Source organism: Psittacula echo (assembly GCF_963264785.1).
Source record: "Psittacula echo genome assembly, chromosome: 8".
In the NCBI taxonomy this organism is placed as follows: Eukaryota; Metazoa; Chordata; class Aves; order Psittaciformes; family Psittacidae; genus Psittacula; species Psittacula echo.
The window spans coordinates 7,878,674-7,904,904 of NC_137744.1; the positions used below are offsets into that span (position 1 = coordinate 7,878,674).

The 26,231-nt window shown below is 38.4% G+C and overlaps 1 protein-coding gene across 9 annotated transcripts in view; it reads left to right on the forward strand.

The window, feature by feature from the left end:
• Positions 1–26,231, forward strand: part of ATRX (ATRX chromatin remodeler) — an 85,488-nt gene that overhangs the window by 51,297 nt on the left and 7,960 nt on the right. For 8 of the 9 annotated variants that reach the window (XR_013957516.1, XM_080624613.1, XM_080624614.1 and 5 more), the window contains 15 exons: positions 551–688; positions 1,616–1,791; positions 3,535–3,652; positions 7,133–7,263; positions 7,557–7,645; positions 7,801–7,973; positions 10,256–10,409; positions 10,698–10,792; positions 12,828–12,936; positions 14,052–14,229; positions 15,311–15,505; positions 23,166–23,315; positions 24,124–24,249; positions 25,199–25,294; positions 25,852–25,980. Coding sequence is in view for 8 of the 9 variants with exons in the window: in XM_080624613.1 (XP_080480739.1) it covers positions 551–688; positions 1,616–1,791; positions 3,535–3,652; positions 7,133–7,263; positions 7,557–7,645; positions 7,801–7,973; positions 10,256–10,409; positions 10,698–10,792; positions 12,828–12,936; positions 14,052–14,229; positions 15,311–15,505; positions 23,166–23,315; positions 24,124–24,249; positions 25,199–25,294; positions 25,852–25,980 (2,057 nt within the window). In the remaining variant the exon portion in view is untranslated. The remainder of the gene's footprint in view (positions 1–550; positions 689–1,615; positions 1,792–3,534; positions 3,653–7,132; positions 7,264–7,556; positions 7,646–7,800; positions 7,974–10,255; positions 10,410–10,697; positions 10,793–12,827; positions 12,937–14,051; positions 14,230–15,310; positions 15,506–23,165; positions 23,316–24,123; positions 24,250–25,198; positions 25,295–25,851; positions 25,981–26,231) is intronic. The other variant, XM_080624617.1, reaches the window with a different exon arrangement.

Genomic DNA, 26,231 nt, shown 5'->3' on the forward strand with positions numbered 1-26,231 from the left:
TGTGGTGACTTTCAGCTCCAAGGTGGCAATTCTCTTGTCTTTAATTAAAATCGGATTTGATTGTGTCTTACCTTAGACAAGACTGTTGATTGCACTGGTTACTGCTATTGGTACTGACCTGTTGCCTTAAGGAAAACTTAGCGGTTACGCAGTTCTTGGTTTACTTCAGACTTGACCGAGTACCAGTAGATGGCAGCCTAAGGTGGAGTTAAGGAAGAGTTTCATGGCGATTTGACAGGGTGAATGGAGATGGAGCCATGCACATGCTAGCTACATGATACAAAATTTGTACAGGAATACATTGCAAAGCTGTATTTAATCCTTCCCTTGAAGACTGTACAAGCAGCACCCTGTAGTTCACCAGAATGGCTACTCTGAATGCTTGTGCGAAGGCTGAGTGAGAATCTTAACTGCACTTAAAAAACCACCACAAAACACACAAAGTTAAAAATGAACAATAACATCGGTAGAACAAATGTTGAATTCTTTAGGCTGCCACTTTCTCTGTGGTTATAGAAGATTGGAGAGATATAATCTTATTTCTTTCTAGGCCCTGACTTCGTTGTTTGTGATGAAGGGCACATACTAAAAAATGAAGCATCTGCTGTTTCCAAGGCAATGAATTCTATTCGATCCAGGAGACGAATAATTCTTACAGGAACACCACTGCAAAATAATCTTATAGAATGTGAGTAGCTGTCCGGTGTTTATTTCCTTGGATATACTTTTGCCTTTCAGCAACATCTAGATACATTTAGTTTGATGAGAAGAAAATAATTTGATACAGTGAAACTGTTTGCTGGGTTTCTGTCTCTGAAAAAAAGAAGCCTAACAGTCTGGTTTTGCATTTTAAATCATTGTGTCAAGATGTGGCTCCATCATGGTTTAAGCCAGATCAAAATGAAGCTTTTGGGAATCTGGCCTTTCCTTCATCCTTTCCCTTGGCATGGCCTTACGTACACTGGTTCCACAGGGAGCCTGTATGAGGAGTATCAGAAAATTAACAACTCAGAAGGGAATAGCTTTCTGGCAGTTTGGTTTTTTTATCTGGTGAACCAAAGGATCAGATGAGTCTCAGCATGTCAGAAGGGGAAGTGAGAATGTTCAGAGGGAAAATGGGTGGACCAGGTCTTGCAACAGCATCAATTTAAGTTGTTTTAACCCATTGTAGAGCAGTATTTTTAGTGAACTTAGAGAACACTGATTTATGTTACTGTTTTGGGAGTTTCATTCTAAACTAGCCTGTAACATTTGCTCCTATTTGCTAATATGCTGGAGTGTTTTTTCCTATTGATTAGTATGCTGTTGAATCTACTTTAAAATCTTTGCAAATATAGTTTTCTTATATGATTACTTTGGTGCACAGCAGCTTTCCAACTGTGTGTAACAAACACAGTGAGGTAGTTTTAAGTCTGACATTAAATTTAGATGTTACCACTGTGCCTAGAGAGTGTGTAAGTTCTAGATGTCCTTTCTGAAAATACTAGGGTTGTTTGGGTTTATTCTCAATAGGAAGTCTGTAGTTGTAGATGCAACACATTTATTTCCTGATAGAATTAATCCCAGTGCTGTACTTTCCATTTTGAGCACCTCAATTCTGACCTTTCTGTCCTAGATCACTGCATGGTGAACTTTATTAAGGAGAATTTGCTTGGTTCAATTAAGGAATTCCGAAATCGATTTATAAACCCAATCCAGAATGGTCAGTGTGCAGATTCTACTCTGGTAGATGTCAGAGTAATGAAGAAGCGTGCACATATTCTCTATGAGATGTTAGCTGGATGTGTTCAGGTAAGAACAGTTTTACTATAACTTATTACTTGAATTAGCTGCAGGGAGGGGGAGGGATTATTTAATCTTGTTCTGATAAAAGCACTTAGAAAAATGTCATAGCTTTTATCCAAATGTCAGTGTTCCCTAAGCAGGACATGCATGTACATTGGAGAATACAGCTGCTAAGAGACTAGAAAATTACATGGTAGAGTGGGACGTCAGTTACTTTGAAATGTTCTGTTTTAATTGCAAACGTACGTTTGACGAATACAATTCAACCGCCTTAAGAACTGCATAGAAAGTTGGTGATCCACAGTTTGTCACTTGGTTCTGAACTCCTTGTTCTGATCTGTGAGAATCAGAACAATGGGGAAGAGGAGAGCAGGAAGATGGATGAGGTCCAAAAGGGTGAAGAACCCTTAAAGACCTTAGATGAAAAAATCCAAAACTGCTTAGAATTTCAGAATGAGGGCTCTTCAGTTAACCTGCTGTGGTACTGCACTTTCTGTGCTGCCAGCATGATGTTACTGGTCATCTGCTTTATAAATCCAATCACCAGAAGCCTGGTTGAAGGTGTGACACTGTAGGCAATAAGTGCCTCGTCTGCCTGTGCAGCTGTTGGTAGTTGATGAAACAGTCCAAGAGGGTGATGTGTAAGGCTGGTAGAGAACCTCCTATCTTAGAATTCTGACCTTGGAGATATGAATAGTAGTGAGAGGCTAGCGTGCACAATTTGACACATCTGTACAGCAGTACAGGAACACAAACTGAAAGAACAAGAAGAGAAATGTAAACAGCAAGTAGTCTTAGGTGCCTTCAGATGCTGGGCTCCCGTGTTTGTGCAGCATTGGAAGGGGTCCAGAGAGATTTTCTCACATTGAGCTGCACAGAGCAGATCCTGTCCCTAGAGAGCAGCCCTCCCTTTTGGTCATTTGAGATACTATATAATTTTTTCCTTAGAAGAAAACAACTGTGTTCCTAAAGGATGCTCTCTTGAATGCTTCTTGCTGCACTTGCAGATAACAGCAAGGCCATGCAGGTGGTCTAATCACTGGTACTGAGTGGGAGCTGCCTGCAGGCTCCTGTGTTGCAATGTGCTGGCTGAGGTTATTCTGCAGGCAGCCAGGGAGTTGTGCAGGACAGCACAGGCAGGTTGGCTCTGATGAAGGTCACTTAAGTCAGAAACGCCAATGGTGTCTCAGTCAGGATCAGTAATACTCTGCTCACTATTCGGATGAAGGGGTGGGTGGAGTGAAGTAGACCACCATGAGACTCCAAAAACTGAGACTAAAAGTAAATTGTGCGTTGCCCCAAGCAAGTATTCAGAAGAAACTCTGTATGCTAATCCAGAAAATGGTGAACCTGAGTGTGAGTTTTTCTGTGATACAGACATTGATATTTGCTGCTTGACTTACCCATGCTTTCACAAACAAAGGTTTTAGTACTTTTAAAACCCCACAAAAGTAGTTACCAGAGCAGCTACTGAAGTTGCAGTCAACTCTGTAAGGACTTGGAACTGGGACATGGGGTTATCAGGTCATTTACTTTTAACCAAACAACTGCATTTACTAGGTAAGATGAGCTTCTACAGACAGTGCCTGGAACTGGATTGTATTTAGTGGGCTGCTTATTTCCCTTTGTGGTTGGAAAGCATCTGAATCATTGTAATTTATGCACGGTGCTTTGTCGTTTAAGAGTTCTTAAGCTCTCCTTAGATGTTTTCATGTTTATGTGACTAAAGTAGTGTTTGTAAAATTACAGAGGAAAGATTACACAGCATTAACAAAGTTCCTCCCACCAAAATACGAGTATGTTCTAGAAGTTCGGATGACACCTATTCAGTGCAAACTCTACCAATACTATTTGGATCATTTGACAGGTATGTGCCTACGATTCCCTCAGGTAACAAGAACGATGGTCATTTAGTAAGGGGCTTTTTGCCATAGTTGGTAGGTTGGGGTTTTTTTGTATCTATTATTTGCTCTACAGATGTATTTTTCTGCTTCCTGTAAGATTCACCTTAGCTCTGAGACTTCAATTGTAGCAAAACATTTGTTTGCAGATGAAAAAGTGTTTTTAAGGAATATAAGGAATTATAAGGAATATAAGGAATTATAAGGAATATTTGCATTTCTTAACAGTAGCTCACCTCCATGTTTTGGTTCATCTCTTTTCTTCCTTTTCTGAACATAAAAGGTATTTGGTTTTATGTCGTACTCTTCCAAGAAACAAGAGGTTGACTGTAAGACTGGAAGGAGAAAATGCAAAATTGAGATGCACAGGTGTAAGCCACTGCCAAGCCTTGCAGTTTGCTTTAGTCATCAGGCTAGCTGAAGCTGTGATTTGTTGAATACTGGCTCTTTTGTGGAACTCTCTCCTTTTGTTCTCAAACGCCACAAGTTTGGTTTTCACAATGTCCATGCTTTTCATCAGCTCTCAGTGATGTCTTGACTGGTCTGTCCTGGGGGATTTGCGTCTTCCCAATATATTATAAATTTGTTTAGTTTAAAAGGTGTGTAAGGAGAAAACCCATAACACCAAAACATGTTACTGTGGGCTGGTGTGCTGCTCACCTCTAATATTGATAAGCCACTGCAGCTCATAAGTTTAGTATGTCAAAGTATTGGAATATCAGCACTTCCAAATGATACACGTGTATGTACCATGTAGACTATTAGAATGGAAATCTCAAGGTTTTCTGTACCACTGTGCTTCATACAGCCAGATTCCTCAGCAGCAGCAGGTTTTGGGCTCTGGAGCAATTCAGATTGCTTTAAATACCATTTATAATAATTGACTTAATGATGTGGGGTTCAATTCCAGTCAAGAATGTTTAAGGCACTGCTGGTAGGATTTTGTCTAAAGCTTGACGCATGTATTCACTTTTTGCAAAGATTTACTATGTAGTCTTTTGTGCCAGTTTAGTGTATTTTTCTTGCACTTGCTGAATCACCTGTCTGAAAATGCCTGTCTAGTGCTGAAGGATTTGGAGGTTTAACCTGTTCTGGTTACTCTTCCAAGTTTAATTACAAGAAAGATTAATTGTATCTCAAACTATGATTTATAGCAGTATGAAATTCACTATGTTCTCGTAATGTCTTCAGTTTCTGGACAGTGCAGTTTGTAATCTTCTACATAAACTGACAACTAGAATTCATTTCCACACTTCTGTTGTCCATAGTGTCTCTTGAGTTGAATTATAGAAGGAAAGAGTTTTGAAGGACCAGGGAAGAACGCCAGTAATAATTGGATGCCTACATGCCAACTGCCCCCTTTGTCCTTGTACTCTAAAGGAGTAAAAACTTTGTATTTTACTGAAGCAAATACAGAATAACCAAACCAAACAATCTAGTAGCTTAAAAATGATAAGCATTAGCTGTTTACTTATTATCTTAAATGATTTAGGTTAAATCTTTGTAGCTCTTTATAGGAACTTTTTAATCACAACACTTCAGTAGTTTAGTAGGTTGTCTTTGGCCTATCTCCAGTACAGAGCAGGGCTGGTTTTGTAGTCTCAGGCTGTCCCAGCACTGGCTTTGTTGATGTGCCATGCCTTCAGATGGCAATATAAACCTTTTACAGATCATTGATCATTGTAAGAGCTTGTGCTGTGTGTTTACAACTGGTTTTACAGAAGTCTTTACTTACAATGGCTTTCAGCACTTCCTTTCTTAATAAAAGCAGGCAGCAGGTAAGAAGTAGGAGCCCTTAGTTCAGTATCTGTTAAAGTTACAGGCAAGGTTTGCTTTGGCAAAAAGCTTGTTGCAGTGAGCTTCAAATTTGCTATGTCAGAGCCATTAATTTATTAACCGTTGTGTGTAACTAACTCCAAGAAAATGCACTGCCTAACAGGTAGTTTAATTAACCTGCCTAGATTCAGGGCTCAAATTCAGGTTTAACTAAGTTTGCATTTGTCAGAAGGCAATGTACTGTTTCATGACTTACCAGCCCTCTGTGGGCTTCTTCTACTCCCTAAAGGAGGAGAAAGCGTTACCTGCTTTCTCTGTCTTCATCTTGGGTTAGTGTCCTGCCAGTTTGGTCCGCTCAGTGCCAGAAACAATATGAGAAAGAAGAGGGGAAACGAGAAAGGAAAGACAAACGGCTTCTTCAGAGGGGAAAAAGCTGTCTAAGCTCCCCATGGCTCAAGTCTTCAGAGCAGATCTCTGTTAGTTGCTGATGTCCACACTAATTCTTTGTATTATTCTTCAAAAGAAGATTTCCATTAAGTAAGAAAGGGGTCTCACTGCTGAAGATACAGAAGGGGATTTGCTGTTTCTTGTCGGCAAATGCTTAAAATTACCTTTTTTTTTTCTGTCTACTCTAACAGACATAAACTAAAATGCACATTTTTAAATGAAATTTTACCAAGTTTCCTTCCTTGAATGAAAATGATGCATGTTTTCTTTCACATCTGTAATATAGAAAATTAAAAAGTCTGTAGGACTTGTTAAGTTGAAATGTGTTGACAGCAGGTTTCTCTGTGATGTTAGCTCAGGTTTAGGGAAGTTGAATCTAACAGTTTCTGTTGCTCTTACAATTCCATTTCCTCAAGTCCTAGGAGAGCACAAACAGGAAGATAGTTGAAGCTGCTGTATGATTAAAGCATAGCAAGAACTTGCTTTGTTGAAATACCTATAATCTGTAGACATTTCCTGGATACACAGTGTAAGCTTCGTGCCTATTTTGCTGTAGACGTTTGATGATTATGATGCAGTGGATACTATTTTCTTGCAGGCATACGTGCCTTAAATTCATAGAATAAATATGAAAACAAATCTGTTCCAAGAACCCAAGGTCAATGTGCTGCTTAATGGGAGATGGAGACTACAAAACAGAAATGTAACTCTCTGAACATTGTACTACTTTGCACTAATATGTGCCTAGACAATGGAAAAATAGGCTGGGCTTTTTTTAGATTCTTTATTGCAACAGAATACTGCAGCATTACAGCCATAAAATAAAGGTAGCTCAAAATAGTAAGCCGGTTCATTGAAACCTAAACGCAAATTGTATTTTGTGTTTTCTACCTTGGGCTGCTTTTGTAAAACCTAAATAGACACAACTGTCATTTTAAGAGGATTTGGATTCATTCCTGTGCTGGGGAGAAATGTGCTTTTATGTAAAAATGTAATCATGTTTCTCATTATCAAGAAAAAGGGGAAAATCTAATTTTGACAACTTTAACTAGGAAAAAAATGCCTGTGACTCAGTAATTTGACCTCTTTTACAAGAGACGTTACAATATGATGTGCATCTGGAAAGAACACGCAGTACTGTGCTAAGGGGTTGTTCAAAGGGGGAATAGTATGTGGCAAACTGGCTTCAAGGTTTCATTCTAAAACCTGAACTTTATTGTCAGGTGTAGGTGGTAGCAATGAAGGTGGAAGAGGCAAGGCTGGAGCTAAACTATTCCAGGATTTCCAGATGTTGAGCAGAATCTGGACTCACCCTTGGTGTTTGCAGCTGGACTATATTAGCAAAGAAAATAAGGTAAATTAGATATATCAAAATACGCTCTATTGAGAACTTTCCAAATAAGCTTTGCCAAATGCTAGGTAAAGTTTCATCAAATTAATGGAAATCTTTGTTGCTGTGGGGTAATTTTGCTGCTGGTTTTGTCATATTTTTGTTTCTGGGATGTTGTCATTCTTGAAACATTTTGCAAGGCCAACTCTTTGTAGAAGTTACCATTGTTTAAATGAAGACTGAGCAGATGGCTAAAGGTTTAAGAAAAGCTTCTGGACGAGCAGACTTAGTAAAATTTCTGTTTTTTCTCTTTTGAGGGCTATTTTGATGAAGACAGTATGGATGACTTCATCGCTTCAGACTCCGATGAAACTTCAATGAGCCTAAGTTCTGATGATTATGCCAAGTAATTGAGTTTTTATTCGTTGTTGTTTGTTGGATTTATTTCCCTAATAGAACTTTGGTGATTTCTATAAACGTTTAATTTTACCTGTCTGTTAGAATACGTTCTCCAGCAGTAGAATTTGTTCAGACTAATGGTGCACAATGTTGCCTTTCTAGGAAAAAAAAATCCAAGGGGAAAAAGGCGAAGAAAGAGTCTAGCTCAAGCGGAAGCGGCAGCGATAATGATGTTGAAGTCATTAAAGTCTGGAATTCAAGATCTCGTGGAGGTGGAGAAGGAAATGCAGAAGAACTTGGAAACAACCCTGCATCTGTTATAAAATCAGAGGAAGGTGAGTATAATGTAAAATTGAATCAAATACAAGGCAGCCTCATTTTGCAAAGGCGATTTGAGAGGGCTCTCTGGAATTCTGCTTCATTGCAAAATGGCAAATTCCTTAATTCCATAAACTGCTTCTAGTACAGCTCCCACTACTGCTATATCCTTATCCTGGAATAACAAGGGGCATCGATTTAAATCTAGGGGTCTTGGGTCAGGGAAGCTGCATAGTTAATTTGTTTTAATTTGGAAGTACTAAATGATACAAAGTGAACAGAGGAACTGTGCTGCTTTTCATCTCTTTTTTGAGCATATTGGTAAAAGATTAATGGAAAGATTAAGAAATCTGCATGTTATTCATTGTTGCACCTGGAGTTTGAAATGGATGTTGAGCAAGCAGATACAATGCAACAGGAATATGAGACCTTTTCAAGAATTTAAACTACTTACATCTGTACATTTCAGTTTGGGATTTTCCTTCAATTATCTGGGGTTTGTCTCTAGTATCATAGAGCAGGTTTTCTGATTGTATCATTTCTTGTGTGTCTGTTCACTTTCTCTAAATAAATAATTTTGGGGGGACAGTTAAGGCGAGAAATGTTTTTATTTTGGTCCCCATCCAAATGACAAACACACTGTAAATGTGTAAGAGGAAGAGTGTGAGAATGAGAGTGTGTGTGTCCTGGGTTCAGTACACGCACATGGTGTGTATAGTAAAATACATGCCCATACAGATTAAATGTGTTAAAGCAAAGACTTGCTTTATAGGCAGGATGACTTTGTCTCTGAATCACTTTAATGTTCACCTCTCTCATGCAGCCTTGTTCAGTTTAGTGGAGGTACAGAGTTTCTGAGTAAACATTTGGTCCTGCACCAGCTGAGGTTTGTGGGCAGACTGTTTATCTCACTGCAGCTCTTGGAGGCCCTTCTGCAAAGTTTTGGAGTGAAGACAGAAATAGGTGGTGTGTATAGGATTTTCCCACAGCACATCTAGGTCTCTTACTCAGTTAATTTGTTAATTTTTCATTCTATTACTGAAAAATATGTTCTGTAAAAGCTTATATGAAGGGAAGCTCAAATGTGAGATCTGTCAGCATCAGTTCTATCTTGAACATGAACTTTTACTGTTGTGTCATGATTGATTTGCAGTGCATAGTGTGAAAATGTAAATGGTTTGAGTTGTTCATGAGATAGAACACTTCTACTGTTTAAGTAAGTAGGAGATCCAAGTTCCTATGTGAAAAAAGCATTATGAATCTAATCAATTTTTATCATTCTAATGAAAAGCAGGTTAAATTGAAGATCACAGAAATATCATAAAGTAACTTAAATCAAGAAAATCATGGTTCTCGTCTGCCTTTCTGATTATAATGCTGAATGCATGCTTTCTCCTGGTTGAATTCAGAATGAATGTAATGGGATTACTGTTAAAGCTTGCCGTGGTCTGCATCAGACACTGTTGAGAGGTGATCCCGACCCCAGAAGGGTTGTTTTGCTCGGTGCAGGGTTAAGTCAAATCAACAAAATTAACTTATAGTAAGATGTTAAAAATGGGATTGTTCACAGGTATGTGTTTTACAGGGTTTATTAGTGTGCTAGCGGATGAGCAGACAAGAAACTTCCTTGAAGAATCATAGAATCGTGAAATGGTTTGGGTTGGAAGGGACCTTAAAGCTCATCCAGTCCCAGCTGCCTGCCACGGGCAGGGACACCTTCCACTAGAGCAGGTTGCTCCAAGTTCCATCCAACCAGGCAGAACTTTGCATGAAAGGCAGAATATGATGGTGCAGTTTATTTGGGTTTTTTACTCTATTGTGAGTTATTAGAAAAGGCAGGGAGGAGTTGTTTTATTTTAGGGTTAGGGTTTGTTTTTTTTCTTATATGCTAATGGTGTCTTTCAAATTAGCTTAGGGAAAAAAAAAATCCAAAATCTGGGCCTAACAAAATTAAGCTGCTTTTCACTGATTGCAACAGTTATGGATGGGTTTTCAAAGATGCATACTTGTTGGAAACAAAGCTGTTGATAAGTATTCTTGGGGGAAAAGATGGAGGTGGTAAACGGTTTATCCTAATATCCTGCAACACAAAAAGGGGGTTTGTGACTCTTACTGATGACTTGTGCTGTTGATAGCTGCTAATTTGGTAGTTGCTAATAGTGCAAATGCTGTTTTTTCTTTGCCTAACTCTTTTCATACCCGTTAATGAGGAAACAACTATGTAGTTCAGACATCCAAAGCATTTAAATGGCGACCATGCCTTTATCTTTTGACATTACCGTTATGTTGTTCTTCATAGGCAAAGCTACGTCCTCTTCCAACCCTGGCAGCCCAGCACCAGATTGGTACAAAGATTTTGTCACTGATGCAGATGCTGAAGTGTTGGAACATTCCGGGAAGATGGTGCTTCTCTTTGAAATTCTTCGAATGGCAGAGGAGCTTGGAGACAAAGTGTAAGGCAGTTTTTAATGACCTTATAAATGTGTTACTCTGACAGTGTTCTTCATTCAGTTTTCATAATGCTGAAGCTCACTGTTCTGAAGCAAACATGCATGCTACATTCATTTTTATCGGTGAGTTTTCCCGTACATGCATGTATAGTCCACAGAACTCTTCCTCTGTGTCTGGAAAGGCTGTTTGTTTCGAAGGTAGTGTCAGAGTGAGGAGGGAAGAAAACTAAAGCAATACAATAATTCAAATAACCTCAGATGTCAATGTTGTGTTTCCCTGTTTGTTTTCAGCCTAGTGTTTAGCCAGTCCCTAATATCTCTGGATTTGATAGAAGATTTTCTGGAGCTGGCCAACAGGGAGAAAACTGAGAAGCCCATTTATAAAGGTGGGTGTCACAAGTCTTTCTTCAGTCCAGAGGGAATAGATCTGAAGTAATTGTTTTCCTCAGAAGTACTGTATGCTCTGTACTGTTCCTGAAGTTGGCAAGATTATTGGTGTCCTCTGCAGGTGGTCTCTGCTGTCCCATTATGGATTCACTTTTGATTTCATTCTCTATCATCCATGCCTAATATGGCCTAAGCAGAGTAAATATTCATCATTCGAAAGGAGAGAAGGCATTTTGTGATGTTACATGCTGATGCATGGCAAATTCTGATCCTGCTGGGAGAGAGCTAATGGAAGAAAGTCAGACTGCTTTAAAACAGTGTGTAGAACATGCAAAATGTGGATTTAGGCTTCAGGTGTTCTTCAGTAGATTATTTTATGTATTTCAAAAGGAAGCAAAGTATTGTTTTAATTATTATCCTAGCGATGCTCAAATGGCAAGGAATTTCTCACTAGGGAGCCATGTCCTCTGCATGGGATGTTTTTTCACTCTCTGAGATCCTTCCAGAGCTCCTGATATTGCAGTTCATCCTTACGTAAAGTTTCAGTTCCCAGTACATGTTGAATGAAAAATTCCTTTGAATCTGAATTCCTTTCAAATATCTAAGTGTAAATATGTTGAGCAGTTGTGTAAGAGCAGTGTGGCTTGGTGATTCCAACACTGTCATTTGGTGAAGATCTCCACTGTCCGTCACAGATCTGTTGTTTCTGTCTGTTGCTTCCTTAGCTTCTGAACATTTGTCATCTTCAGATGTTATGAGCTGTCTGTATTCTATGGAGTTTGTGCCTTTAGTGGGATACAATGTTTTAAGGTGTAGTGTTTTTTATCTGTGGTTGTTCTTTTGTTAAGGACTTAGACTGTGTATTCACCACATAGAGGCTTTCCTGATACAACTCAACAATCTGTTTGTCATAACTTGATTATATTGACCAGTGCTGTCTCCTAAAAATGCTATTTAGTTATAGTTGATGGCACGGTGAGGTTTGTGTTTCTGTACCTTGATGGCTGATGAAGATGAGAGGTTACACATGAACTAGGGAGAGGAGAAAATCCTCTATCAGCTGTAATTATATTTTCCCCATCTGGCAAGAAGCATCCATAACTTACAGGGTAATAAACTCAAAGAGATTTTTCTGAATTACAGTTCCAAAATGATCAGGCATTGACTTTCGAAATGCCCTTTTCAGCATTTAATTCTGAATGCTGCTTGTATGGGAGAGGCTTACTTAGACTGATCATGTAACATCAAACTACACCGATCAATTTTAAAAGCACAGTTAGTACTGTAACGCCCAAAGAGTACGTATAGTTACGTTTGGAAATGAACTTTGGCTCCAGGTTAAGGTGTATCTTTGCGAATGTCCATCTACAACTAGAAATAGTGAAAAATAAGAGGAACTACCCCAAATAAGCTCAGGCCTTTTCAAATACTTCAATTTAAAATAAATCTTGGAACATAATTTGATCATAAATTCCTATGTTTAAATTCCAGTCTGTGTAAAACTGCTCTGAGGAGTTTCATTTCACATCAGTTGATCTTTTTGTAAGAAATAAAATCTGAAGAGGAAATGAATAGGAATAAATGCTGGATGCTTTTTGCAACCTGAATTAATATTGACAACATCTGTCTTAGTCTTTTTTTGAATTGTTTTAGACAACATTGGTTTAGGGTTTGTAGAAGCTGTTGAGGGCTTGTGGATGATCATTGTCATCACAAATGTTGTTGCTATTGTTTTCTGTCATGTTACATGTTTTATATTTATATGTATGTCACCTTACATATATTTATATACAGCTATGCAGGTTGTATTACATCATTTTCAAGGCATGCCTGTGGCAAGCACTTGTATCCTCCAAAAATGTTCTCTGTCTTGAATAACCTAAAGTCTTCTTCCATTGTCTTAAAATGCCAGAGAAAAGTACATTTTATGTTCGGTATTTGTTCTTTTACTATTTGGAGTTGTGTATATCCAGTATTATCAGTCTGGTTATTTATGCAATCAGCGTTTTAATCGTTTAACTATTAAATCTATAGGTGAAGGAAAATGGTTCAGAAACATCGATTACTATCGCTTAGATGGTTCAACCACAGCTCAGTCAAGAAAGAAATGGGCTGAGGAATTTAATGATGAAACTAATGTGAGGTGAGATCTCTTCTGAGATACATATGTATGTGTGTGTATATATATATATATATGCTTAATTTTCCCACTTCTCTTTCTTTTGTTCTGTAGTTCTTTGCTATTTGTATTAGCGTAATAACCTCTTAAGGCTAGAGAGCTAAATGTCGCAATGTTGTCCAGTGCAGAACTTGCATAAACAGCAACAGGTTTCTGGTTTCCTGAGATTATTTCCATTTCTACTGAGCAATACTTGTTCAGTATTTCCTTGCTCTTTTCATTCTTACTTAGCTTTTAAACACTTTGAATCAGAGAGACTCTTTTTTTATTACAATTACCTAAAAGGATATAAGGAGTAAGGAAGGTCAGAGCCCTGTGAGGTCTGGCCAGGAGACAGCAGTCACTTGGACAGTCAGAAGCATATAACTCTCTTAGCTGTCTCCAGAATTGTCTCCCAGCCATCCACTGTTCCTACAAGATGGGACTTTCAGGTCTGATTTGGATAGGTAAATAGATACAAATTTGTGCAAGTTTAATGAAGTTAAGGAGTTTCACCTTCCTAGATATATGTAAGAATTAAAATAGGTAGTTATGCTGCAGTCATTTATAATGTTAAGAAAATAATAATAAAAGTTAAAATGAAACAAGTAATTCAATGTTAATACTCTTAAATAGTTTGTTCTGTCAGGTACATGTCAAGAGCTCTTTTGAAGTTAAACTCGAGTGAGACAGTATTCAACAAAAACAGATACATCAAAAAGACGGTGTCATTCCAGAGTTATCCTGAAAGTTTGCTAGCCAGGAAAAAGCTTCAATACCATGGGATATGCCTGTTTGAAATTATGCTTTAATTTGATATAACTAATTTTATTAGAGTTTGAACATGCAAACCCAACAATTTTTTCTTCCCCACCAGTAAGAGCTGGTTTGCAAAAGGCCCTGATCTGCATCTCTGGGAGTGTACATTTTGCTCAGAGTGTTGTCCTTGTAAAATCTGCATCTGTTTTATGCTTAATGCAGTATTTTAACGAAGTCTTTGAGTTATTCCAGTGTATGAACAACTGCACAGTAACACAGCAACATGAGAACAATAACTGGTTTCCAAAATACTGACATTTTGCAACTTTCCTCTGTTCCAGAGGCCGCTTGTTTATTATATCCACCAAAGCAGGTTCCCTCGGAATTAATCTCGTGGCTGCTAACAGAGTAATCATCTTTGATGCGTCTTGGAACCCATCCTATGACATCCAAAGTATTTTCAGGGTTTACCGCTTTGGGCAGAACAAACCTGTGTTTGTGTACAGGTTTTTGGCTCAGGTAGGTTTCTGTCTGCTATTTTTGTGATACTCTGGTCCTGCAGTCAGATTTGTGAACTGCAACTGCTTGGACCTATGTTGAAGCCTGTAGCAGTCCACACTGAAGCAGTCGTCTTCCAGCCCTAAGCTGACAGCAGTATATGCCCACTGAAAAAAGCTCTTGAAAGATGGGTAAAATAAATAACAACTGAAATTATTTCCTGTTAAGCCCACATTGGCTTTTTGTGTAACCCAGATTCTGGAATTCTAGCAGTGATTCACACATCCAGACTCAGAAGAGTCTTCTCAGCTTTTGTCATTGGCCCACCACTAAAAAGTCTAAATTGAAGACACTGTAGAAGATGTGAGCCGCTGACAGTCCAACTGGAATAAAAACAGAGGCAGCTAAAGAGCTTGTTATAAAAAGGCATCCAGTCATGATTTGAAAACCTGTTTCACCCACTCTGTCACCAGTTGACGATGTGTAATGATTCTGATTTTTTTAAAGTATAATGCCATTATTTCTGTTAGGAAGTACCTTGTGTCATCCTCTATTTCTTCAGCTATTCCAGAGTAGACTGCAGACCTTTTCCCAGTAACAGTACTTAACTCTTGATCAAGTCACTATTTACTTGCCAACTTAAACGGATTACTTTTTGTAACACACTGCTGTCAGACATGGGTTTTTCCTTCAGGCTTCAGTCTATTTTTGTACTTGTGCACTTCTGAACCGTCGAGATCCTTTTTAAATTACCGTGTTCAGAACAGGCTGTGCTGTTCTCATACTTCTCACAGTCATCATCTTTTTAGGAAAAAAAGAGAAAGTAATTTTCCTTTTTTCATCAAGGATCTAATTTTCTCGTACACAGCTGTGATGAATTAGACTTGACTGCTTCTTTTCCTTCTCTCCACCCCAGTGATATGGTATCTGTTTTCCTTTATACAGGCTGCTCAAAGCAGCAGAATAAGGTACATGCTGAGGAAATTGCCATTTTTTTTGTCATAATCCTACTTCGGGGAATTGAAGCAAAACCAGATCTGTTCTAAATGCTAATGAAAAAATACATTTCTTAGTCAGATGACATATGTCTTTGGGTTTTTAGGGAACAATGGAAGACAAGATCTATGATCGTCAGGTAACAAAGCAGTCATTGTCTTTCCGGGTTGTCGACCAGCAGCAAGTGGAACGTCATTTTACTATGAATGAGCTTACAGAGCTGTACACCTTTGAGCCAGATTTGCTAGATGATCCTAATTCAGAAAAGAAAAAGAAGAGAGTTACACCAATGCTGCCAAAAGTAAGTCGATGCCTATCACTAGGAATTCCATGCTGCAAAAATAACTTGCATCTATTTAAGGACATGGGGTGTTTGATCTTCGAAGAAGAGTGCTATGTTTTCACTTCAGAGCAGTGTTCTTCAGTTTGAATGGAGGTGAATAGCAGGAAACAACAGTAAAATATGTAATAAGTACAACGGATGGTATAACGAGCTGGGTAATGAGTTTCCCTTCAGTGCAATTAACTGTGTGAGAAAAAGGTCTTCAGTTAAAAGACAGTTTTAAATCGGAACAAACAAAAATACTATTTCACACAGTTTGAGTGAATAGAAGTTTTACTGCAGGAAGCTGTGGAAACCAAGATTCAATTAACGTCTAAGTGAGTCGGTGCTAAATGAACTTTGAAGTTCACAGTGGTTTGTTTTCAGCGAGGCCTGCCTAACTCTATTTGTAATGGATGTGGCATGTGTAGTAGTGGTTCATTGTCACTGCTCTGGATAATGAACCACTGTGCAGCAGGATAGTGGTTCATTATCCTGTGTGATTCTTCAGGAACTGAGAAATTTCTTAACTGAATTTAAAACTAAAACCAGCAAGTTTTACAGACAGGCAGGAGTAAACTTCAGGGAAAATAATAACTGGTTCAGGAACTTAATCCTTCTTTTCCAAGTCAGTTTGTATTTAAGATGAGGCTATGCTTCTGTACTTCGTCTCGTTTATATATTCTTGTGGATGTGGTCTGCTGAAGACTAATTCATTATTAAGCTGTTATGCAGTTATCTTTGCTTCTTTTACTGGGTGAATAACTAGTAAACAGTAACACGTAAATGTGTGGCCCATAGTTAAATGGTTAAATTTCTAAGTCACTACTGTGTTTAGGTCTTTATGCAGTGCGTGTGGGGAGGAAGGGTTTCCAGTTTGTGAATGTATTTATTTCCAAGCAAAAATACTATGTTTTCCGTTCTAGACTGCCTGTAGACAGCTATGATACCATGTAATAGATTGTGGTCAGGCATCACATTGGCGTTCTTAATAGTTAAGCCATTCTCTGAAACAGTCTCTGGGACCACCTACAGCGTCGGTGCAGCTGCCAGGGGGATTTAGGAAGTGTTAGCCCTCTAAGTGTTAGTAGCTGTTGCGCATGCATTTTAAACCCTTGAAAACAAACTTTAATGACTATATCTAAGCCTCCTTTTATTGCAGTGTTTCTTGCTGTAAGCAGGAAATTGTAGATAACAGAAAAATTGATTCTGCCTTCTTTTACTATGCTGTACATTTTTATTAGGGCAAGTTGATTTTTTTTTCTTTTCCCTCCTAAAACATCTTCCTTTAGGTTGTAATTAATAGTATTTATTTGATCTTTTTTATGCTCTTAGTTGTTTTATGCCACGTACCTCTGTGATCCACAAACTCCTAGGTAACGCATCACCATTTGCTGTTACTGCTGCTTATTTTTAAGGAAATAAAACCAGATTGAAAACCTGTGAAGCAGCTGAGCCTGTTCAGTCAAAGCATTGATCAGTCCAATGCAGTAATTCCATTTTGAGAGTTACTTGTTTTCTTTTACAACAATAAATCAATTAATGATTGAAGTATAATGTAAAAGAGAAAGGTTATAAACTCCAAACTCGTATTATCATTGTTTGAAATACTAGGTTCTATATTAATTCCCTTCCAACCATCAGTGTAAGGTTTGTGTAAGTTAAGATCAATGCAAGCTTTTAAGCCAAGTCCCTGGCTGTAAATAGATCAAATCTCTGTACTGGAATTCTCTTTGGTTTTTTACATGACTTTAGCAAATAGTATTGGCTGGAATTTTGTCCATTTAAAGATGTTTGTCTTTGTACACACTGTGTACAAATTTCTAATCCCTTTTGTAATTTGTTGGTTGAAAAGACTATAAATCATCTTGTAGATTAATCTTGTTTTAGCAGTTTCTGTATTTATTTGTTGAGAGCAGGGCTTTACGTTCCTAACAGCCTCATGCAATATGGGAAGCCAGCCATTAACCCCCAAATACTCTTTCCTTTTCTTTGTCCCCCTGAATTAGTCCTGGTAATGTTGAATCATGCTGGAGTTGGGAGCTGGAGGTGTGAAGTGGTGGAGGATGTACCCAACTCCCAGCATGGGTTGGCAGAGTAGCCTGTGGCATGCAATGTAGCTGGTGTTTTCATGTGTCATTGGTGTGGTTGTGGTGAAAACCTCTTTACAATGTTGGGGGGGAAGTGTTTCTAGGAGTGTTAATAAAAACCAGGTGTCATCATGTCAGGTATTGATTGTGATCTGGGCTTTGGGCAAGAAGCCTGAGGCAGGAGCAGAGCGTCCTGTAAGGCCATCAAATACACACAAGTGATGAGTTACCATAAATGAATCGTGGGTAGTTCAGCCCAGGGGAGATGCCAAGTGAATAATTACATTCAGGGTGCCTACTTGGCTGGTTGGGCATTGACCTGCTTTGCCTGGATGGACAGTGCTTAGTGCCAAGGTAATAAATGGTCACAAAGGAATTGATATCAGAGAACTCCCATTTCATTTGACGCTTATGTTTACTGTTTTGATGATTCTGCTTTTATTGTTATTATTTTTGGCTGTGTTTGTCTTCCCTGTGCGGTTCAGCTGAGTGGGATAATTTACTTTCATTTTATCCACAATTAGATTCTTGCTCTGCACACAAAACCTGAGCTAGCCCAGTAGTTGCAGTGACTCCTTGGATTCCTGTCATCTGTTTAGTTGAATTCTGGCTCCTACCTTATTTATAATATTGTAAGTTTAACTTCTATTTTCTATTCTGTCTTTTTATGATCTATCCAACTCCCTAAAATCCTACATAAATAATCAAAAGCAAGTATCAGCTGTAGGAAATAGTGCAGTGGATGTTATTCTTAAGGTTATTAATCCAAAAAGTTGACTAATCCTTATTTCAGTGTAATTTTAGCAGAGAGGCATGATTTACCTTTATAAAACTTTTTAACAGTTAAATGAATTTAACACACTCATAGCAAATAGTCTATTAAAAAGACTGTTGATATGCTTATGAAAATATTTTATTGTAACATAGATTAATTTTACAGCATTTGGGGATTAAAGTTTTCTTTTTGTGATGATGCATGATACTCTGATGCTTTGTTCAGGGTAAGTTCAGCACGCCCAACCTGATCTCTGCAACTCTAGGCTGGAAACAAAGGCCACTCCAGCTTTACCTGTATTACTCTTCCATCACTGAGCTGTCTATCCCTTGCTTACAAAGACTGAGCTCTTCCTATATAATTACCAGCAAAGCAAAATAGGCATTTAGGCTAAAAGAAGGCTTTAGTTCTGCCTCTTACAGGTTTTGTGTGTAATTGTCTCTCTTTGTCTTCAGGCTTCTTTTTACATCTTCAAAGCATAGTCTGTTGAACAGTGTTATCATGGTGTAATTTTACTGTTGTGCAGACAGCAAAGTAAGGGATTACCTTTGTAATCCTTAGCATTGGTCTGAAATGCACAGTAAAAAGACATAAATATACTTCAAGTGTAGATTTGTGCTAATGGTGGAGATACAGCTAGGCTCTGAACAGGTGCTCTCAAATATCTGTTTTTTCAAGCGTTTTGAATGCACGTTAACCCTTACAACATGGGTGCAAAGCTGTTTGAAAATAGCATTTTAGAATTGCCCCCTTCAAAGCATGGGAATTCTGAATAGAAACGAGGTAAAATGTTTTCCATCTTTTCTCCAGCCATCTAAGCACGAATTTGGGAAGACTTGGAGGAAGAATAGGTTTCTGCTGTATGTCAGAGAACGTCTTGACTTCAGTGACACCCCACAACCGGAAGGTTCTTTAGGTGTGCAGCCAGCAAATCGTGTATGTAGAGAAGGAAGAGGAAAGATGTTGGATGTTTCATGTAAAAGTCAATGGCAGATGTGCAGTGTGCAGTTTTCCTGGAAGCTTATCAAAGTTTCATGTCCAGTTTTAATTTCAACAGCAGTTTTCTGCCCTTTGTGGTCTGAACAAGACCTTCAGATTGCCAATGAGTGCTGAGGAACCAGTGTGTGTGGTTCTCAGGGGAAATGCCTGTTGCACTACAACCATAACTTCATAGTGCCATTTCTCTGCCTTTACCCTCTGAAACACCCTTAAATAATGTGAAGATTTGGTTTTAACAAAGTATTTGTATTAAGAATGTTGCTCACATGAATTATTAAGTTGGTCTTAACTTCCACTGCTTGACTTCATTCATCTGCAGTCCTTGCAGAGTTGAAAAGCACTGCTTTAGAAATTCAGTCCAAAAAAGGTGTAACGGGTGTCTTAAATCAGCATAATCAGTCAAATTTGCTGTATCTAAGTCTAGAAATAATTAGTGTATATAGGCCATGAGCTTTATGCAGCTGTAGTGACTCAGTATCTAACACAGACTGCAGGTATAAGCAGTTTTTGTTATTATTTCAGTAGAGTAGCAATTCAAAAGGAAAAGATGGTGTGAAGTGAGAAAATTGTGTTTATGATGATTGTATTTTGGGTGCTACATTTTACTTCGCTCTGGATTTCACAGTAGATCTGATGCCTTCTTTTAATCAATCTGATTTATGACTGGGCTATTGCTTTGTTGTTTTGGTTTGGTTTAAATTCTTAACTTGGGCTCTCACAGCCTCTTAACACTCAGCTCCCAAATGATTGTGTGCTGGGGGAGCCTTGGCTGGTGGCAGCTAACAGGAAGAAGGGTTTTCATCACAAGCACTGATAGCTGGACTCAGTGATCAGTGCAATACTTGTGGCTTGCCTTGACCAATGCACTGCGTATTTCAGACCAGTGTGGGTGGGGTAGGAGCTGGGCAATGACAAAATGGGGCACTGCCTGTCCCTCGGAGCTGGCACTTTGCATCCTCTGTTCCTTGCTTATTCCCCGCATCAGCGTGTTCAGTGGGTTGGAGTCACAGTCACATTTTTATGTGGAATGAAAACTTGGCTTGGTTGAGGTCATGTAATGCAGATGGGAAAAGCAGATTAAAATAATAGTTGGGATTCAGTTGGATATAGGATATCATTACTTTATACTACCTCAGGACACAGCCAGGGCATGTGTTTTACTGTAGTTCCGTACTGGGGGATAAGTCTGTGAATTTGGAAGGCTGTTGATCTCAATCAGAATAATTTGCTGCTTATTTAAATTCATTTTTATTTTTAACCCTGGTATTAAATGTTCAATTGGTTGAGGATAAACTTGTTTATGAATTACAGCAGCGCTCATAGTCCTTCATGGAAGATTTCCTTTCTAATACATTTGTCTCTCCATAGCATGTCCTTTCCATCAGGATTTTAAAAAGACAAACCTTGTTTTATAATTCAAACCCTTTTTTTTCAGTATCTCTTCATATTTTCATTCATCACCAGGATTCCATCTGAATAAACCAATCAATAACCATTGTTCTATCAACAGGCTGAAAAAAGGAAAGTAACTACTTATTCTGATGATTTTTTTGTGTGTGTGTAAGGTAGAATTTATTGGTTTTATCATTGTAAAATTAAACAAACTCAATGGCAGCACCTTCCACATCCCAGTTTTCAAGCTCCATCATTAAAGTTAATGCAAAATAAAGTTTAGACAAAGAAAAGCAAACACACAGTTGGATGTAATGTAAACCACATTTTGAAGGCTGTGCTGGCTGAGTGAGTGTGGATTATATTCCACTGTTGTTTTCAATAGTAGTGTTACCATGGAAGTTACTGCATATGCATGTCCAGGAGCTCTCACACGCTGATATACAGCTATGGTATGCTGAGAGCACTTCAGTTGTGTTAGCTTGCTTGACTTCTTCACCTACTTCCTCTAACTGTTTTCGTCATATCCTGTTGCTGCATCTCTTTTCTTTTTCTGCCTTCTCTCCCACCACCCCAAAGCCACCATTATTTGTCCTTGTGCCCATTAGTCCTGCAGATACTGAATATTTTGAATATTTTTTAATTTTAATATTTTTTAATTTTAATTTTTGAATATTTTTTTATATTGAATATTTTGTTGAGGAGCTGGTGATGAAAGCATTGATTCAGGTTTAGTGAGACCAGATAGAAGGATGAAACAGAGACATGTAATGGGTTAACATAATGGAGTTTTAAACACATGCAAGAAACAGCCAACCTTCTGTAGCTGTTGTGACAAAACCACTGGTCAGGACTAGCACATGCAGCTCCCAGTGTTGCAAAAATCTGTTTGCTTGTGGGTACAAGCCATTCTTTCCAATCATTGTTCTATATAGATCATAAAATATCAGGGTAGGACAGGTTATATTCCTGTTTGTACAAATGCCTTGCAGAATAAGGGCACCATGTGGAGTGGGTCTGTAGGTGTTCGTGTACTGCAAAAAGTATGTTCGGTGTATTCACTGTAATTTGTTTCAGGGGTGGCCCAAAAGTTCAGTGAGGTAATGTTTTTGTATTATGAACATTCATCTGAGTGCTGGGGTGCATTGGAGCTTTCTGAGTTCTGCAAGCTCATCAGTGGTACAAGTGCATTTAAAAATAAACCATGTCCAGTAATGATCTCCAAAAGGGGCCTCCTGCAGTGCAGCATGAGTGGGGTTTAGTAGTCTTGTAGAGCATGTGTTCCTTCATCATCTCAGCATTACCTTTATTCTATGATTTTAACACAATGAGGCATCATCTTTGGAAATACTTTGTGGAGATTGAAATGTTGACTCAGTGAGAATGAGTTCTGCAAACCCATTACTACCTACCTGGAAACACCAGCTTTTCACATACATTTCTCTATCTGTTTTTATATCACTTTTTCATTGAGACCACGGTCTATGGTAATGTGGCATCTGCAGTCCAGAACAAGGGCAGTAGCAACTTAATATTTGTGCTTGGCGTCTCGTTTGGTTTTGTTTCATCTAGGGAATGTTCAACATGGTGGTAACTCTGCATTCAAACAACATTAAGAGGATTTATGTATCATTTTTTGTATTAGGAATCTTAGACTGAATGCTGACCTATATTGGATAACAGATATTTATGTGTGTGTATGCATGTATATATAAATATAGATACATGCATGTAAAATGTTATGCCTGTGGACAAAACCTTTGCAGTAGTTTGCCATTTGTAAAGGACATTGTAAATATCTTTGTTAACCTTAAAAGCAGTTAAGTGTTAGGGGTATTGTGGATTATAGAGGTCTAAATTGCAACCTGCTGATCAAATCCAGTTTATAGCAGTGATTTGACCTTTCTTAGTCCAGATTGGTAAGGGACTGTTTATCTTGACATGTAACTTCTGTTGAATGCTGATGGACAGTTGATGGACCGAAGTACTACTTAGCGTTTTAAATCCAGTAGAGGTGTTCTTTCTATATGGTAAATGCAGATTATTGATAGGCCCTCTCAGGTATCCAGCCTAAGCAAAGGAAAAATCATTGAGCACATTCCATTCTTTTTAGGTTCTTAAAGTACATTTATTGTTGTGGAATCCAAGTGCATTCCTGTGGTTCATTAAGTGATTGGACTGTCATGTCTGTAACAGATTGTTAATCCATTACCCTCCCTCTGAAGAAAATTGTACTTTTAAGTGATTTTGAAATTCTGTTTCTCTGTGGTCTGAGCTGCTCTTTGTGAAGTGGGGTTGGAGCAGTAAGTTGGGAAGGCACAAGGGGTAAACAGAGTAGAGCTCCTGAGTGACTTCTCATTTTATTGTCTCTTCATTTGAACAGGATACAATTCTGGCTGAATTGCTTCAAATCCATAAAGAGTATATTGTTGGATATCACGAACATGATTCACTCCTGGACCATAAGGAGGAAGAGGAACTCACTGAAGAAGAAAGGAAGGCAGCATGGGCAGAATACGAAGCAGAAAAGAAGGTCAGGTTTACAATATGAAGAAAAGCTTGTGCTTTCTTTTCTTCCCTATTATTTCCTCTGTCTTGTTTATTTGATATTAAAGCAGGTGGCAGAATGAATAAAATGGTAAATTGGCTACAGGTTTGGGATTTTTTACTGTAAAAGGAATATGGTAACTTGGTGTAACTGGAGTCTAATAGCAGAAAATTCCTGGAAAGGCCAAGTTTGGTATTCAGATCTGAGCAGTCGTCTGAAAGTACAAAAAGTCAAGAGTATAAATTGCCAGTGACCATCATGAGTGAACAAATGACAAATGAAATGGAGTACTGGAAAAAGGTTTTGTGAGGGAGAAGAAATAGGAAGATATATAATACCATAAGCACTAAAATTGCCCTATGAGAAATCCATATGGGAGATGAGCTTTATATGTATAATTTATTTATAAATTATGCATTTCACTCATCAAAATTTGATTAGAGTCAGGTCAAACTCAACATTAAGTAGTGGGTTTGCAGTATAAAAATGAATCTTAATTGAAGATCTACTAATAAGCCTTGGTCATTTTCTTTTCTTAGTGTACCAAAGAATTGAGCTAAATTCCAGTATTAGTGAAGTCTAGAACTTTGGTTCTTCTTTGATTAAAACGTCCTTTTGAGTTGAGATTTGGAAAGGATCTTCAATATACTGAGGTTGGCCTTCATGGGCAGTATGCAGGGCTTGTAGTCTTCCCTAAGGGCTGGTTTGTCTGTGGATGGTATCTCATGGGTCATTATAGAAGACCATGAATTATCAGAGTTATTCTAATGTAAGTGCATTTTGTGTCTTTAAGGGCTTGACCATGCGTTTCAACATGCCAGCTGGGACCAATATGCTTCCCACAAACTTCAACTCTCAAACACCATATATTCCTTTCAATTTGGGTGCTCTGTCAGCCATGAGTAATCAGCAGCTGGAGGTAGGTACCAATCCAAGTAGTGTAACATGTCTGTGTTGCTCCAAGCATACGTGTTTTTTTTCTGTCACCAATAATGGATAATGTCATTCTTGAACATCTTGATATTTACGTTGTTGTATCCTATTTTTAAAAGGGTTTTTTTTGTGTGTGACTGCATTGAAGTCTAACTTGTAGGCACATAAACCTATACCTGTGTAGTAGTACCTCGGGATTCTGGAAGGTTAACCGCATTCTTTGTAGGCATTAACTACCACGTCTAGCTTTCTACCTCCATCTGCCTTCTGCCCAAAAAGGAATGGGAAAGAGAAACACATGCTCTGTTCCTCAGTCATCTCAGGTCTTGGTTTGCCTTCTTAGCTGAAGTAGTTGAGTGTTTCTTCCTAATAAGATGCCATGCTATAAACTGCAGAATGTGAAGCACAGTTGACAGTTCTAATCAAAGTAGGTCTTGCGATACCTACTAGACTCTGGGGAGGAGCCTGTGCTAAAGAATTGAAAACCTCTAAAAAAGTGTGTAGATCAGGGGAACCTGGGCAATAATACACAATATATGCTAGTATTATGCTAAAACAGATAATTTAACGTAATATGTAATGTTTTGAGCACACAGAACGAGTTGAAACTGTAACGGCATCAAAGCCAGTACCACAGAAAATTTGCCTGGGTAGAAATTGAGTGCTCCTTTTATGATCTGGAAACCTTTGGGTATAAGAAGAGCTTTTAACCGATACTGCCCACTGTATAAGGTGGCAGATTTATTCATGCTGTTCAGTTACTCTATGCTGCAATTCAGTTGTGTGGAAGCTTAGACTCACTGACTTGTGCAGACGGAGAGGAAAAAGTAATTAAAGTCTAGGTACAAAAGGTAAAAATTAATAAAACTTATAAAAGGATGACAAATGTGTTCTTTGTACCTGTGCTTTATAATTAATTTCTGGTGTTTCCTCAGGACCTTATTAATCAAGGAAGAGAGAAAGTTGTGGAAGCAACCAACAGTGTAACTGCAGCAAGAATTCAGCCCCTTGAAGACATCATTTCAGCCATAGTGAGTGAAATGGATAACTGTTGGTTTAGATCAGGACATGGGGAAAATGTTAAATAGTGTCAGTGAAAGAAATGACTATTGTATGTGGTCATTCAGCTAATTAATTTCGTTATTAATGAATATAATTTCCAGGTTGTATTGACCTTTATCCCTGCAGCTTGTAGTAACCCTCAATGGTATCTAGATGACATAGAGCTTTAGAGGACTGGCAGCTTAGATCTGTAATTATCTGCCAAACTCTGAAAATGCTGGTTTTCTACAAATAATACTTACGCATAAATAAAATGTATTTCCTATATCTTGTTCTTATCTATCAAGGTCTGCCATATTTCTCACTTGCTTCCAATAATCAAGAGGTGTATTACCTTACTTAGCAGTTAGAAGAACTAGTAACTCATAGTTCTGATTCTGGTGAAGTATAACTTTGCATTTATTGGAAATTGGGATGTGTTTTAACTCCTGATGCAACTCTGAACATAATGCAAGACCTTGGTTACCATTACGCTGCTGTTAAAATGAGTAGTGCCCATAAGGTTTTTGGTTTTTCTCCTTTTCAGTGGAAAGAAAACGTAACCCTCACAGAGAGCCAAGTACAGGCCCTGGCACTAAGCAGACAGGCAAGCCAGGAGCTTGATGTCAAGCGCCGAGAAGCCATCTATAATGACGTCCTTACTAAACAACAGATGGTAAAGTATCTCATACCTGTTTGATCAACTGTCCATGTGTGGACTGGGATGCTGGGTATGGACTGTGCATGTGTGTGTTCATAAAATCAGAGTATATGTTTAGGTAGATAAATACGTGCTTGCAGAACATGTGTTTCAGTGGGCCAGGTATTTGCTGGCATTGTGTAAGGGTGTGCATGGTGTGACGTGGGGAAATGGTGACTTCTGCACTGTGTTGGATTGCATTGCTCAGACTGGTCAAAGGAGAATCC